Source organism: Conger conger, chromosome 4, assembly GCF_963514075.1.
Source record: "Conger conger chromosome 4, fConCon1.1, whole genome shotgun sequence".
Taxonomy (NCBI): Eukaryota; Metazoa; Chordata; class Actinopteri; order Anguilliformes; family Congridae; genus Conger; species Conger conger.
The window spans coordinates 52,493,719-52,509,770 of NC_083763.1; the positions used below are offsets into that span (position 1 = coordinate 52,493,719).

A 16,052-nucleotide genomic window follows, 5' to 3' on the forward strand; every position below is an offset into this window, starting at 1 on the left:
ACCTTTAGCACGGACACAAACACAAACCTACAGCACAGACACAGAGACACAAACCTCCACCACAGACAGAGACACACAAACCCACACTAGAGACACACAGATACAAACCTACACCACAGACAGACACACAGACAGAAACCTACACCACAGACGGACACACAGGCACAAACCTACACCACAGACACCACAGCATAGGAGTAGGCAGGTGCTGGGCAGCGGCGTGAAAGTCTAACCTGTTAGTTGGTTGTCGCCTGCCGCTGGAGCGATGCGAATGTAGGGCGTTGTGAGCTGAGTCACAATAATGGCGGCTAAGGCAAAGGAAGAGTTCCAGGCCAGCATGCAAAGGGAGAGAGAAAGGCGGACTGAAGCCGGAGACTGGAGGCACACAAGAACATCTTAGTGCAGTGCAACAAAGAAGGAAGGAGCGACACCTCGCCTCTGATTAAATGTGCAGTTTAATAGCAAAAGCCCCAGTGCTGGAGATTGCAGATTGCATTAATTGGGCCATTGCAAGGAAGCTGTGCACATAAGCCAAGGATGTTTGCGTGTGTAAAAAAAAAAAAAAAGAAAAAAAGTTGCCTATTTGGGTAAGGACAGAGCCTACTGTATTCTGTAAACAACTTAACAGATGCTGGATCTGAACAGTCAGATGTTGTGTGATTGACTTTTTTTTCCACAATAAGAAAAACAAAAAAACAAGACTAATGTAAAAACTAAACTTGAAAACGGATGAGGGAAAAAAAGTTTTGCATCAGCCGTAAAAAGCAGAGGCGAAAACAACAACAAAAGAATCTTTGGAATAAAACATCTCTCATTTGCATAGAACAGCCTGGGCACCATTAGGAAGATGGCATGTACTACGGAAAATAGATTATCTACCATCTGTGCTAAATTAAATTCAACGCTGCTACTGCATGCTATCTGAGAGGAGAGCACTGCTGTGGTGCAGAGTGCCTGCCCTTTGTGTGACTTCTCCAAGGATAGCTACTGTCTGGAATGGGCCTGTCCCATAATGAGCTACTGTCCCACAGTGTGTGTGTGAACTGACCCTGGTTCAACTATCCCCACAGTGAGTGGTGTAGTCTTACATAATGGTAGAGCAAAGACACAATGGATGTTAGTGTTAAATGTTAGATTAGCATGTGCGTGCGACTGCAGGTCTTCTAGGCGATGGCAGACACACATGGTGCATTGAGTGTCATATATGCAATCAGTGACCGTTGACTTTTACTCCAGAAAAAAGACAAATAAATAGAAATCTAAGTTGTATTAAATCGCTTTCAATGAAATACTTGGTATTTAAAATTGTATAATGTTATTTTTCTTCCACTAACAATCTAAATACAAAATAACCCACAACGTAGAAAAATACTATTATAATCAATAATAACGGCTGTCCTTATGACGGTTTGATTTAATGTGAAAAAAGGTCTGCTATTCAGAGTTTCTAGGAATGTGTTAACAATACAATTCCACCTTTCAGCTCAACTTTTTAAATCTTTAAATGTGGTTTCAAAATAATTGAAGATGGTTATTCCAATTTACAACTGAAAACAACTCAATATCAGGTTCAATGGAGGCGAGGACATCTGTTAATTGAGCCCTCACATTTCAAAGCTTCATAGCTCAAAATTGGTTTGAAAGCAGGTGCTCTGACCTGACAGCAAGTGCTTTAACATTCAACTCAATATTTTTCATGTGTTTAATTTTTCAAATGCCTTTACAATAAACATTGATACAGCTTCAATTATATACGGACATTAAAAGGTAAAAGAAAGGTAACCTGAAGCAACTGCAAGGTTGCCAAGGAGATGCTATTAATTCACACAAAAAAGATGAACAGGTTTTTTAGGCCTTGTGTTACTGTTCCAAAGTCATTTTTGAAATCAATGGGAAGGGTCAGTGGAACGGCTACATTGCTCGCATATTATTCATCAGCGAGTCTGTCTGAGTTGTTTGTGTTTATTTTCTCGAAACGGGTTGTGACTAAAAGACATTGAATCGGCAAGGAAGGGAGTCAAGGACAAAAGTCCCTCCAAGATTTGGAGTTCTTTCCTCCAATGTTTTGAGTCAAATGGTTTGCGAATGAAATCGATAAAATATGCTACTTTCAACTGACCACAAGATGACTTCCACAGTATGTGTAAAACTAAACATTCACCATATGTAGCTACAGAAAAGCAACAAATTCAAACAGAATATAGATTATGGAAAATGAAGAAAATCAAGAAACTGAAGATGAGATGTTAGTGTGTTTTTAAAGCGTGTGCAGGAATAGGGAACATATAAAAAGGTGTGCTTTGATCATTCCTTCAAAACCTATCCTTGGTGTCTTCACATTACTTTTGGAGAATCCTACCTTTGGTGGCCACTCGAACACAATCAATTTTGGTCTCCTGCATTAAAACACAGAAAGAAGAAAGGAGAGAAGAGGGAGAGAAAAAAAAAACACGTCATTGATTGGATGTGGGAAAATGGCAACATGCTACAGAGCCGTGTGATGGAGTCATGGGTGTCTGGTAACTGCTGTCTCTCAGATAAAAATGCTTCCCTCTCCCAATCTGTTCAACTCACCGACCGTAAAATGTAATAGGCTTGGCACTTGGGAAAGTCTGCTTGGATCAACGGATCCACTGGCATTTACCTGCCAGCTGACAGAAGGCAGTCTCAAATATTGTGTGTGGCCTCTCGTTGAATGAAAACTCAATGACCTTGAGGCTCACACCACCCCCCCTTCCCCCCTTTCCCCTCCGCCCCCCCCTGTCCCAACTCCCATTTCTAGAACGGCAATGGCTCTGAACACCGTGTTGGGCGTTATAAACCGGGGACGGTGCATTTTGGGCCTGGCACAGGCAGCACGCGCTGAGATCCAGGGCTGTAATCGCTGCTGGCACGGACCAGGCCGGGCTTGTTGGTAGCAGCCGGCGCGAGAAGGGGGATGAGGCGGAGAGGGGGCTCCTGCAATCCGGCCGCGGAGGAAACGGAAAACAATTCGCGGAAGCTCCGGGTGAAATGAGATCTTCCGTGTCCCTCCGGACAGCCTCAGTTTAGCGCCGTCCCACCGCTTCCTCCGAAAACAACAACAACAAAAAAAAATCTCTGGCTAGAGAATTGCAGCAGGCAGCAAAAAAAAACATTTTTCACCTTAAAAGGGAAGGAATAAATGATAGTTTACTAAAAATTTAAATGCATATTCAGGAGACCCCAAGTAACTTGGGGCTTTAGTTTAAATCCCTGCAGCTTTGATACAGTAAAATGCACTTGTGTGTGCGGTGCATTATTTAAATGATGACAAATTGGAATACGGAACTGCTAAATTATTCAAGTTAAATGCAGTAATGTGATTCAGGTAAAGTAAGAGCAACTCTGCATTTACAAAGGGAAATGAAACACCGAGCACGATTACTTTGCTCATGTGTATAAATAATATTAATTCATATTCAGTTTAGTATTCGTACGTTTTCAGGGTGTTTACTGCTCTATGGTGCCTACTGGTGAAGTAGGCATGCACTTGGACTACCTTTTGAATCAGTCCAGGCTTTTAAAATGTACTTTTAAAACTCACATATCGTGAGTGAACTAGTATTTTCAACAATAATTGCTAAAGGAGAAATGTGCATGGGTATGGTTAAGATGCGATAAGGTAAAACTATTTAAATTGTATATGACTAAAGCCAAGTTTTACCAAATTATTTTTAGTTTTGTAGAATATGTCTTTTCACTAAAAGATCCCATGATGTACAGTAATCAGTAGATTACATGTAAGTAATTTGGTATGATTACGCTTGATCTTAATACACGGTTGTCAGGGAGTTTTGATGGATAACAACAGAGAATCCTTGCCTGAACTTTGGAAGTAATGTTCTCGAAATAGCGTAAAGCCTTGTATCACAGTAACATAGCTGTTTGAAAAATAGTCTGATTTCAAGAAATTCTGTACTTTCATTACAATTTTGAATGTGTGCCTCACATTTCAAAAGTCAATCACTCTCACACAAACACAAGCGTGTGAACACGCGCACGTGAAAACATTGACACACTGAGAGACACACCGAGAGAAAATTGGTTCAGAAAACTTCCTTCCATGTCCTGTGATCCTCTTAGGGCTCCTAAAACCCTTGCCCCCAGAACACTGAGTTGTGTTGGCTATTGAGCCACTGGCATTTCTTCCAGCGACCCTTGCTCTCAACACCCCGAGGACCGTTGTTGTTTTCGGCCTTTCCCCCATGTCCCCGGATTGAACCAGCTTCCACCACAGGATGTTAATTCTGAAGCTTCCCTGCCACCGGGACCAAACAGCCTCCATCGGAAAGGTCAGTGGCTGTCAGGGGAGAAGCCGACGGCCTGCGTGGACCGGCCCCGCCCCTCCTGCCCCCACGGCACCCTATTAGAGCTGGAGTCAGACGCACGGAACTCCCGCCTGAGACCGCCGACGTTAGGGAACGCCTATCTCCGCACCGGCAGAGGAGAGCGTCGAGCAGCGAGCATTGAGCGTCGAGCAGCAAGCATTGAGCGTCAAACAGCGAGCAGCCGTGCGGGGGCTGATTTCAGCCACGACGCTCTGGGATGAGCTTCTCGCTCCCTCCGGCCAGAACGTGCAATTAGCTGTGGTGAATAATCTAATTGTTTGAACTGCACTTTGGAAAATAAAGGGCGTGCTTTTCATTAAGGCCAATTTGCATATTAAAGAGGAGATTACTGATATTCCTAATTCCCGTTTAATCTGACTCTTAATAATGCCTTCGAAAATGGGTGCCTGGAAAATGGGTGTCTGGAGGAGGAAACCTAAATCTGGCACGTGCTTGAAGCTGGCCTTGCAGTGATAGAACATGGCAAATTACCTGTGTGAGGTCTGAGGTGCCAGAATAATGAATTCCAGATGGGAGGCTTTGTTGGTGAGCACTTTTTTAGGATTTCATTGGCAGAAACAACATATTGTTTTTTTTCTATAAACACACCTACTCCCATTCTCACAAGACCCCCAATGATTAAACTACATTAGTGTCACAGACAGATTTTCTATCATCTACTGCCAGCATGAAAGGAAGCCAATATTTCACTTCAGTCTTTCCTATAATATCTGTAAGAAAGGACAAGTATGCATTCGGTTCAGGCTCAAGAGCATGTCAAGATCTCAAGGGTCAAAACATAGGCAAACTGATCAGAATTTCCCCCGATAGTTACAACTAGCATAATGATACTGCCTCCTATCAGTGACTTTAAACTAGTGTTGCTTGGAGAAAAGGCTCTTTAAACAAATAGTAACACCCCTTTAGGGAACATTCAAACTAGTGGATCATTTTACAGGGGGTTAAAAGGCAATAAAAGAATGTGAGACTAAACGACTTGAAAGATTTGGTTGAGTCCATGTTTTAAGGCGAAAAATTTACGTGAGAAATTGCTGAAAACTCAGCCCTGAATTTGGTATTTTAATTTTAATGAAAGCAACTCATGTGCAGTTGTACATTATGGAAATTAGCAGAGACTTAAGGGTTCCATGTTGTTACACCTTTCCAGTGTTATATTTTAGGTCCTGGTATCAAGAAGACAGTGTTTCCTTTGTTTTTCTATGTTTCTCTGTCCATTCTCCAGCACCTCTCATGAGCTTTACCAAGAACAGGCTGTTTTAGTGACTGAGGCTGTGTGCAAACCGCAAACATGGCATTCTACTTGTACAACATTCCAATGAAAATCAGCCCGAAATGTATTATGAGGTATGCTATTATGTGGTTTCAACACAGCCTGTGTCATTAAGGTTAATTGAAATCAGTGAATCTCTATTCTGATTACCTGACTAGCTCCACCGAACTGAACACCGTCAATGTCGAGCTTTTGGATTTGTTCCGTCTACAAGGTAAGCCGTGCTGAAGCAAATGAGCGGATTTTAGTAATGTCATAACTTCACAAAATGCCAAACAGTTTGTTTAAATGTATATTTTCTTCAGACGGATTGTGTAGATCTATTTGGGTGACTGTGTCTTTAGATAATTCCACAGCGTTTCCATAGCACTTTAACTCCTAGCAAATGAAATATCATTTTCTACAATCTGGGACATTGACGAAGGGGTCCTGTGTTTACCCACCCCGTTGGCCGTGCTCACGGCCTGGTAGTAGACGCTGTAGCTCTTGTGCGGCAGCAGTGGGGCGTTCCAGTACCCGCTGTAGGTCTTGTTGTCGCCGATGCTGAAGGGCTGAGGCGCCTGTATCCCGGAAGCAGGGAACTCTGCTGTGAAATAGTACTGGGAGTTGAGCAGGGTGGCGTTCTGGAAGTGGATCGGCACAGGGTAGCAGCGCAGAATCTCTGCCGCCCCCCTGGCCCGTCGGGGACGCTCTTCTTCCACCACCACCTGGTACACGCTGCAGAGAGGGGCACAGTGGAGGAGTTTAGCTCAAAATGTGAAGTACCCAACTACCTCTACAACCAAAACCACCTAATACATGCTGCAGAGAGGGGCACAGTACAGGGGTTTAGTCCAAAATGTGAAGCACCCAACTACCTCTACAACCAAAACCACCTAGTACACACTGTAGAGAGGGGCAGAGTACAGGAGTTTAGCTCAAAATGTGAAGCACCCACTTACCCCTACAACAAAAAACACTTAATACACGCTGTAGCAAGAGGCACAGTAGAGGAGTTCAGCTAATTTTTATGCAGGCAACTGCCTCCACTATCAAAATTCCTGTTTTTCATTCTTAACAGTGTGATAAACAAACATGTATATACACAATTACAGTTATTCAGCTGATGCTTTTAAACAAACTGACATAGTTGATTAGACTAAGCAGAGACCAATCCCCCTGGCGCAATGCAGGGTTAAGGGCCTTGCTCAAGGGCCAAACAGCAGCACTGATCTTAATCACTAGCCACTATACTATATGCTGCCCCACAAGGTGCATATACAGTTATATACAGTATAATCGCTTTGTTTTATAACATTTATAACATTATTATAACATTACATTTTCCTATCTGTACCAACTAGTACCTATATTGCTGAGCAAAAAAATAAATAAATAAATAAATTACCGAGTGTATTGGAGAGGCCAAGCATCTACAAACTGCTGTAAACATTATGAGCAGGCTGTGAGTATGAGCGTGCCGATATGTTAATATGCCGTGCAGAAATTAATATTTTTCCAACCTGTAAGCAGAAAGGGCAAAGCACAAGCCCAAGCCAATTTGCACCTGAGTAAAAAGCCACTGATGCAGGGACATGGTTTTATATTGGCCAAGGGTCTCCTGCAGCAGGAGCCCAGACGGGTTTAATTAACTCGGTAAAGCCTGTAGCCTGAGCCTGAATTCGGCTCAAAGAAAGAGACCGCTATCTAATTTATTGCGAGATAGCAGGAGAGCAATATCCCATCTATATGGGATTTAAATGGCACGAAATAAAGGCTTTCTTATGAAATTCCAGGCTTCCCCTCTCGCCCATTTCAGGATATTACAACGCTGAACCCTGACACCCTGAAGATGTATGTTTGGCTGAATGTGACCGAAATAATGATGGCAAAACCCATTCTGTAGTCGCTTCAAATTAAGTTTAATATTTTTATTTTTGTAAAAAAGGTCAACTGTGACATTGACCGCCTCTTATTGAGAAATTAGCCACGAAAAGGCCTTGTAACGTGGAATTTCATTTTAAAGAAGGTGAAAAATTTGTAAGTGCACCGGATCAACTAGCCGTAGTTTAGGAGGCCGTTCCATCCAGAATATGTGCGAGCGTAAAAGAGGAAAACGACACCGGCCAAACGGAGCGAGGCAGAACAGAGCTCCGTGCTAATGATAGTAAAATAAGATTCCTTTTCTGCCCTTTGAGCTGCACTAGACAAATTAGCTTTGCTAGCGCCTGGACCTCGACTCTATTTGCTGTTTAAAAATTTAAACACCTAAAGGTCAAATAGCTTGTTTAATTTCCCCCCTTTATCAATGTCTTTTTGTTAAAAATTAAAAAAAGAAAAAGAGGTGGTTACAAAAAAAAAGCCTCATTGACTTCACGCGGGTTTTTGAATACACCGCAGTGCTATGAAGGGTTGCAATGAGTAGCACAAACCGAAATTTAGCAATAGCGTTTTAATTCAGATGACTCGCTGGCATGCCCCCCCTCCCACCCCACCCCCCTGGAGGAGCTGCTTGCAACAAAATCTACATTTCGCCCTGATCAAAGCACTCTCATTATTCTAATTTACATGAAGAGGAAGGACGAGGTCTTTAAATGAAATCATTTCAATTGCAATCTGTTCTACATTTATTCATGTCAGATAAAAAGAAAACTCAATTTTTCCCCCCCAAAACAAGAACTGCATGATTTGTTTGAAGAGCAATCCTGGACATGAGCCTGCCATATTTAAAAATGGGCGCCTATTAAAGGCTTTCAAAAAGCAGATCAAGAACAGACACTAATGCTGCGATACGACGTGTTAATGAATCCTGGAGGCCAAACTATGAAAATCAAAATGCTGGGGTTAGGCAACTTACCTTAATATTCTTTCAATGACATCCCTATTTAAGATATAATTGAATAATGTGAAACCAATACTGCAATCATAATTTTATGTTTAAAGGTCATTACATTTTAATAGGATCTACCCATATTATGAAGAATGAATTTGCCATGTAATATTTCAACAGCACAAGCTATTCACTGCATTATATAATTATATAATTAACATATATCATGTTTAAAAGCTATAACCTTGGTATATGTATTAAATTTATATTTAGAAAAAATAACAATAAGTATTTTCTTCCTTTCATATGCGATGGAACTCTGCAGCACTGTGCATCTTAATAGCTGCCAATCTCTTTCATTCTGACAGACTTTTGTTACAGACATATCTGCCAGACTTCAAATGAATAGCAAGAAACCTTCACATATTCATCTCTGCACATTTAGTCCCATGTTTAGTCGTCAACCAATGACAATAGTGTCTCGTTTCAATGAAAATTCACCATTGCGCACATGTAGAAAATGCAACTATATACAACATTTATGAAACAGATTCAATAACCGTATGGGTTATTAACCAATAACCAAACATTCTAACAAAGCCAAATCATTCCATCCAACCAAGGCTGAGTTAAATTTTGAGCACAAAATCCTCACAATGGTCAGGCCTTTTTCTATTAAGGTAACTGAATCAAACCAAAAGATAATTCCCCTGAAGGGGAATTTCAGGATACCGTATTAAAATAAATGTTGACTCGGATAAACATTTGGACAAATAAATCTGTAATACCACTGCCAGAACAAAATAGCAAAAAGTTATTTTACTACAGCCTACTATGGTCCAGCATAATAACGCATGCTGTTCACCAAACCACCATCTTCTAGACCATAGCTTCCACCAAAAGCCAGAGAAAAAAAAACATTCTATTATGTTGACCATTCTAAATCCAAGCGTAGGATACCATACAAAGTCAGGCTGCAAGAAATATTGAATGTGTATTAATTCAATTTTCCTTGTTTCCCATCCCATCGGCGATTAGATCTGTCATAAACTGCTTTCCAACACTGGCCAGGTTCCATGAATGCATTTTCTGTCCTTTCAGCCGTAGCTCATTCCGAGGAACTTCCCCGGCGTCAATAAGCCCCTCTTGCCCTTTTCGTGAGTGGCTCGATACCACGTCGCACTGCTATTTAGTGATAAAATCTGATGTAATAAAATATTAATTACGGCTGAGAGGCTGGTGAGAAATATGAAGTTAATTACCGTCCCAAACTGAGGACAAAGGGCAGTGTGGGAACTGAGCCGATGCGGGAGGCTCTCCGCGCCTACCGTACGAGAGCAAGCGCAGGCCAGAACATTTACACCAGATTTAGAGCCTACTTAAAGGCCAACCATAACTTAAAATGGTTGTCAGGGGTGAGTTATGCCTCATATATTCCAGGTGACACGCGCTCAGCCGAGCGCGATGACTTTGCTCTCATATCCCACGTCTTGCTTTTTAATAAACGTGATGATGAGGGTCACATAGAAAAAAAAAGTAAATAAATAAATGAGTGAGTGAAATGTATCCAATTTCACGAGTGCATTCATTTTAGTTGTGGCAAATACCTGACCACAAAAAGTCGGGCTCAAAATAATGGTGGTCTAAATAATAGTTAGAAGAAGTCCTTTCAACAGAATAGAATCTTATATGTTAAATAATATAAACAACCCCCTCCCCCCACTCAGTAGCTGCGTTTTGGCCACCTGCAGGACAGACGATACAATTTTAAGAAATATTTAATTCAATAATTGACTCTTTGTGGTACACTCAGAATGTTGGCAAATGAGGAGCGATAGAAAATCAGCAGGCAGCAGATCTCATGGGCCTGCAAAACATATTTATTTATTTATTTACTTATGTGCACAATTACAGAAAACCGTACAAATATTTTTTTTGTTATTAATTTGCTGCCAAAGCACGCATTCAGCCAGATATTTTCAAAAAGATTGACTCTAATATTGATCCTTTTTTAATGACATGAATTATATGTGGTGAGCAGAGAAAACTTTTCCCTTATAATAACCAGGCACGACAAGGCATAACTGAAAGAAATAGGATTTATTCCTGCAGAAGGAGTCCAGAACTTACAGCAAGCAAAGTGGACAAGCCTTAACTGGAGAAGGCGGGCGGGTTCCCAGTTTTATATAATAAAAAATTGTTTTGCTAATCATCGTTCTACATCTGATGGTACATTGTTATTGCGCAAGCAAATAGTAAAATATAACCATAAATGACCGGTTTTGTCTAATGGTATACGCTCAGTGAGAACTTTATTAGGTATTTATTAGACCTATTTTTGACTTATTGGTCTTCTGCTGCTGTAGCCTATCCACTTAGAGGTTTGATGTGTTGTGTGTTCAGAGATGCTCTTCTGCATACCACTGTTGTAATGTGTGGTTATTTGCTTTACTGTCACCTTCCTGTCAGCTTCGACCAGTCTGGACATTCTCCTCTGACCTCTCTCATGAACAGTTGTTTTTGCCTGCAGAACTGTTGTTCACTGGACATTTTTTTCCCAGAGATAATTGTTGTGCGTGAAATACACAGGAGATCAGAAGTGTCTGAGATACTCAAATCACCCTGTCTGGCACCAACAATCATTCCACAGTCAAAGTCACTTTTCTTTACCATTCTGACATTTGGTCTGAAAAACAGCTGAACATCTTGACCACGTCTGCATGCTTTTATGCATTTTGCTATGATTGGCTAATTAAATATTTGCATTAACAAGCTAGAATACAGGTCTACCTAATAAAGTGATCACTGACGTGCTTGCACATTAACAAAGTAGATGGCTGGTTGTGTCTAATTGCATACAGCATGAACACTGCAAACTTCTAAAATAATTATTTTGTCTTTATCTAGCATATGCCTTAGGAGTTCAAGGGAACATTGCGCCAGAGGCAGTTCTTCCCTGGTATGGATAGAAAGGTGGAGGATAAGGGAAAAGACATGCTCACCCCCTTTGACTCATAGAAATTAATTAAAAAAAACATGACAAACAGGCATGCAGTACTCACATGTAACAATTCTAAGTACTTGTCCTAGGCCTCAGAATTTGGTGCAGTACCTGCTTCAATTGGAAGACATAAGAATTTAGAGCAGCGCCTTCTGGTGGAAGACCTAAGAATTTAGTGCGGTACATGCTTATAGGTGCAATAAAAATATGCCCCGCTCATCATATGAATATGATTGCTTATTTTTTTTCCTCCAGGCAAGAAAGCAAGTGCCGCTGGCGAAGGAGCTCCCAGCTGTCAGGGCGAGAGGTTAGATTTACCCCAGCCTCTCTGCTCCTCTTTGCCCCAGAAAATAAAATAAATAATCTGTACATAACAAGCTTGGATTTGGATTTCTCATCTCGTGCAGCGTCTTTATCCTTGAATTATCAGCTACTGATCGAATCGGGAGCTTGACTCTCGTAATTCCGAATCAGTCGTCGTGCTCAGTGGGAGATGCACGGGTTTCTGGTTTTCGTTCTCTCATCCATCAGATATGGATTTGACATGAAACAATATAAAGTTCAGACTGTCGGCTTTAATTTGAGAGTATTTGCATCCATATCGGGCGATCCGTGTAGTTCTTATTTCCCAGCCTCATAATGGCTTCCTTGACCTTCATCCACAACACTGGTCTTCATGTTGTCCATATACTTACGGGCTGCACTGTATAATTGGAGCAATGTACGCAACATTCCCCTCTTGCGCCTATTCCAAGATGACACCAACTGTGTGATCCTGATAACTTAGCATCAGTAGTGGTTGTTGGCTAAACCTGTAATTCATTCCATGGCACAAAAGTACTCAAAAGTGAGTACAGTACCGACATTGCCTTCAAGTGTCAACAGAAGGCCTAAATGTTCTTTTGGGGTCTTAATTATGCCACATGCATTTTAATGACATTTATTTTGAACTTTTTCTTTGAAAATATATATTTTTAAGGATTTTTCACGTGGCCCACCAGACAACAGCAAAAGGCACGTCAGAGTGCCATGGCACTCAAGCGTATCATATGCATGTATTTGAAACCCTGATATTCCATGTACAAGTCAGCTGCTGGTTGAAAGGCGTCCCTGAAACACTGAGGGCTGTGGCACTCTAGTACCAGAAGGAGATGTAATGCATCCAAGTGCCCTGCACATACAAGTCTCAAACAAGCTTGGCATGGATATTTTGGAGCGCTAATAATTAATTTAGGCTCTATACCTACGCTAAAGCCACACTTATAAACACCAATAAGAATTTTACATCGAGGAACACCACCTACGCTGAAGAAAATGCCCAGTAGCGGCAAAGCTGAACACCCTCATCCTTTTCGCATCTTTTTGTTCTCTCCTGTCAATGACAAAGAGAAGAGAAAAAAATATGTTCTTTATACAATCTAAGATGTGCCAAAACCTCAAAAACGAAAACATAACCAGAGGACATGTGCGTTTGCTTTGGGAAGCCCCCAGTCAACAGGCATGTTCGTGTCTGTCACCAACAAACCCTTGACGCATTTGCTCCTTTTGTCTCTCGCATTTATCATTCCAGAAATATATTCAGGAATAGCATCAAGTGCATTCATTACGGTTTTATTAACATGCGTTTGAAAAAACATTAACTTATGGGTAATGCATACTATCACATCACCCGTAATATCGCTGTTGTTGCCGTTTCATAGATTCTTGTTCCTTTTTGCATAATCCTTCTGTAACCTTTTCATCTTGATGTTTACAGTCCTTTCAGCTGCTTACATCTTGTCACTTCATGCTGAGCTCACAATGCAAATCGCAGTGATTTGACACACCCGAGCAGCGATGGGCTTAATGTAGCACGACTTGTTTTTTTTAAACAAGAAAATAAACAGCCTTTTCCCCCCACAAACAGGTAGCTATGCACCGTTTTCAACACTAATAGACATGTTCCCTTCCAAATCATATTTTCCCCCAAGGAGATACCCTTTCTCAGATTGAACTAGTTAAGCTTTCATGTCGAGCGTCTCCCCCTTGAATAATTAATCAAAATGATCCATTTTCTTGTCAAATATATACCGACCGTTGTTGACACTCACTCAAGCTTTAATTTTGCATGAGCTATCAGGTACTGATTCTTTCACAACTTAGGAAGTTAACTTTTTCCACCTTATTTAGGGAATAAACGGAGTGAATTGTTCAACTCTGAAGTGGTGTGAGGTGGCTTCAAAGATGGGCAAACGACGAAGCGGTCAGTCGGGAAGGGCCTGGAACGTGAAGCCACATTCGGAGAAACGGCACTTCACGGATGTCCCTGGAACATTCCGGATCTACTGGGAACTGTGTTATCCAGTACGGAGGCAGCTGTGAACGGGCACGGTAATCGGCAAACACCCCCCTGCATTTTTATCCATCATTACTGTGAGAACCTCGTTTTTTTCTATCCGCCGCAATCAATGACAGTTCTTAAAGAGTAAATTGGAGCCATTAACTGCCTGCTATGTTTCTGCCGGGGGAAATAAGTTTTACAGGAATTCAAATAAGGCTGATGAATTCTCTTATTGGGTAATTGGCTGACGGTGTTCCTGTAGGACCTGGTTGACCCAGTGAGTGGTAGCGAGGTTTGCCTCTCCAGCAAAGCGCCCAACTCAAGCCCAGCAATGCATCAGCAATGCATCAGCAATGTCTCTCTGCTGCTTTAAAACACAGACATTCCTCCCAGCTTTTAATTCTGATTAGTCCGAGACGGCAAACGCGGAAGTCGCAGAATAAATAACCAACAAAATAACCATGTACATGGATACAAATGATGAATTAATATGAACCTTTTTTTTTGTCTGTTCTGAAAAAGAAACGCATAAAAGGAGGGCGCTGCACCGAATCGGTCGTTTTAAAGTCAAGGTGGAACAGAGCCATTTTAAAAGAAGTGCAAAGTTTGAAGAGATAAAAAAAAAAAAATCAGATAAGCTATTAAAAAGGGGGCAGCAGTAGGGGCCAACAAGCCAACCCCGTGTTCCTGTAGAATTTCTGCAACCTGAGCTGACACCAATTAGGCCTCCGCATGCCTAGCTGCCAGATAGATTTCAGAGCGGGCAGTCACGTGACGCCATCCAATTACTGCAGTTTGACTTGGCATTGACTGAATTGTGACCTGAAACCTAGATTTATTCTTCATGCTCTCTGATAGGTGGAGGAGGAGGAGGGGGGGGGGGGGGGGGAGCCTCACCTCCCCCGGTTGTGGCCAGGAGAGTAGGCCGCGAGAGGAGCATTTAAATCTCGTTTGTCTGTCTTTTAATGCTAATCACTTCACCCCGGGGGCTTAAGAGCCATCAATCGACGGGGCCGGGGCGGTCCGGTTCCCCGGGGAACGGCGAGGTGGCTGGGTATCTGCCTGATTTAGAGCGGCAGTGAAGGCCCCACGCCTCCTGACCCAGCGTCTCCAACACAGATGCTCCCTGCTCCCCGTTGGCCCTTATTTATCCCCACCCTCCATAAAACAAACCTGGAGAATACAAACGAAAACAAAATGGAGGAGATTAAGTGTCGGTTAAATCTTCTAAATGTGCTGAGATTGTGGGAAGGCGTGTGGGCTGAAAACGATCGAAATCGGGAGGAAGGGCACGTGAGGGGGAAAGTGAAGGGCTTGTGAGGTGTTGTGTGTTTGTGGCAATGCAACGTTATAATAGGCGCCAACAAGTATTTGGTAGGCAGGACTGTATTTAAGGAGTGTAATGTCACTTGGTTGGAGCTGGTGGTAGGGAATTGTGGGTGATTGAGTCTTAATGTGCCCTTATACGTATGTTTTTTTGGGAGGTTTTTTACATAATAAAGGTGAAACTCCAATGAGTATCAATGTCAATGAGAATCAGGAATAAAGGACATCTTTGGAATCAAATTTCTCTGAAGGCTCAAGTCACTCATTTTATCTTACAAGGATAATACCAAGCACAGTCTACCGTGTTTACTCCGTTGGCATTTCATTTTCATGTTGTAAAAATGCACGACAGTGAGCTTTGTTCATTGCTTCCAACCTGGGAACGTAGCTGGTTTCTAGAGGTTTCTACAGCAACAGTTGCTGTAGTCAAGCCAGCAGGGACGGTCAAGAGATTGAAGCTGTGACCAGTTGAACTGTTATTATGTCCCCATTTCTCCACGTCTCCTGGTACTGCCACTCGTAAGATGCCTGGGTTGTTGAATAGGGTGCTTTTCTATTTATGTCACTGTAAAATGCCTTCAAACCCATGCTGTTCTCCTCCAGGCAAGGTTATTCTTCACAGATCTACAAATCCAAGATCGCGCCGCTCAGGAGAATAAAATAGAACGATCCAAAAGAGATGATCTTTGCCAGAACTGTAAAGGCACATTCTACCCCCCCCTCCCCCCTCCCAAATAGCTATGTTACTGGGTGTGGGCGATAACAGTGAAAAATGTGCTTTCCTTGAATGGCTAGGATGATGCTTCCCAAATCATCTTTCTCCAGAATCCATGTAAACGTTCGTCTTGGCACATAAGCGCTAAAAATGTGGTGGGGGGGTTTTCTGGCCATGATGGTGGATCTATTCAAACATTGGCGTAACGCAACGTGACTGACAGACGGATCACTAATCCCTT

General features: G+C 42.0%; 1 protein-coding gene across 15 annotated transcripts in view; it reads right to left on the minus strand.

Annotated features, from left to right (window-relative positions):
* ptprma (protein tyrosine phosphatase receptor type Ma) overlaps window positions 1–16,052 on the minus strand; it is a 208,212-nt gene that overhangs the window by 72,545 nt on the left and 119,615 nt on the right. For 8 of the 15 annotated variants that reach the window (XM_061237458.1, XM_061237454.1, XM_061237461.1 and 5 more), the window contains exons 12-13: window positions 6,084–6,357; window positions 2,360–2,396 (exon numbers count right to left, since the gene is read on the minus strand). In XM_061237458.1, coding sequence (XP_061093442.1) covers window positions 2,360–2,396; window positions 6,084–6,357 — 311 coding nt within the window. Of the gene's footprint in view, window positions 1–233; window positions 309–2,359; window positions 2,397–6,083; window positions 6,358–16,052 lie in introns of all 15 variants that reach the window. The other 7 variants (XM_061237451.1, XM_061237455.1, XM_061237450.1 and 4 more) reach the window with 1 other exon arrangement.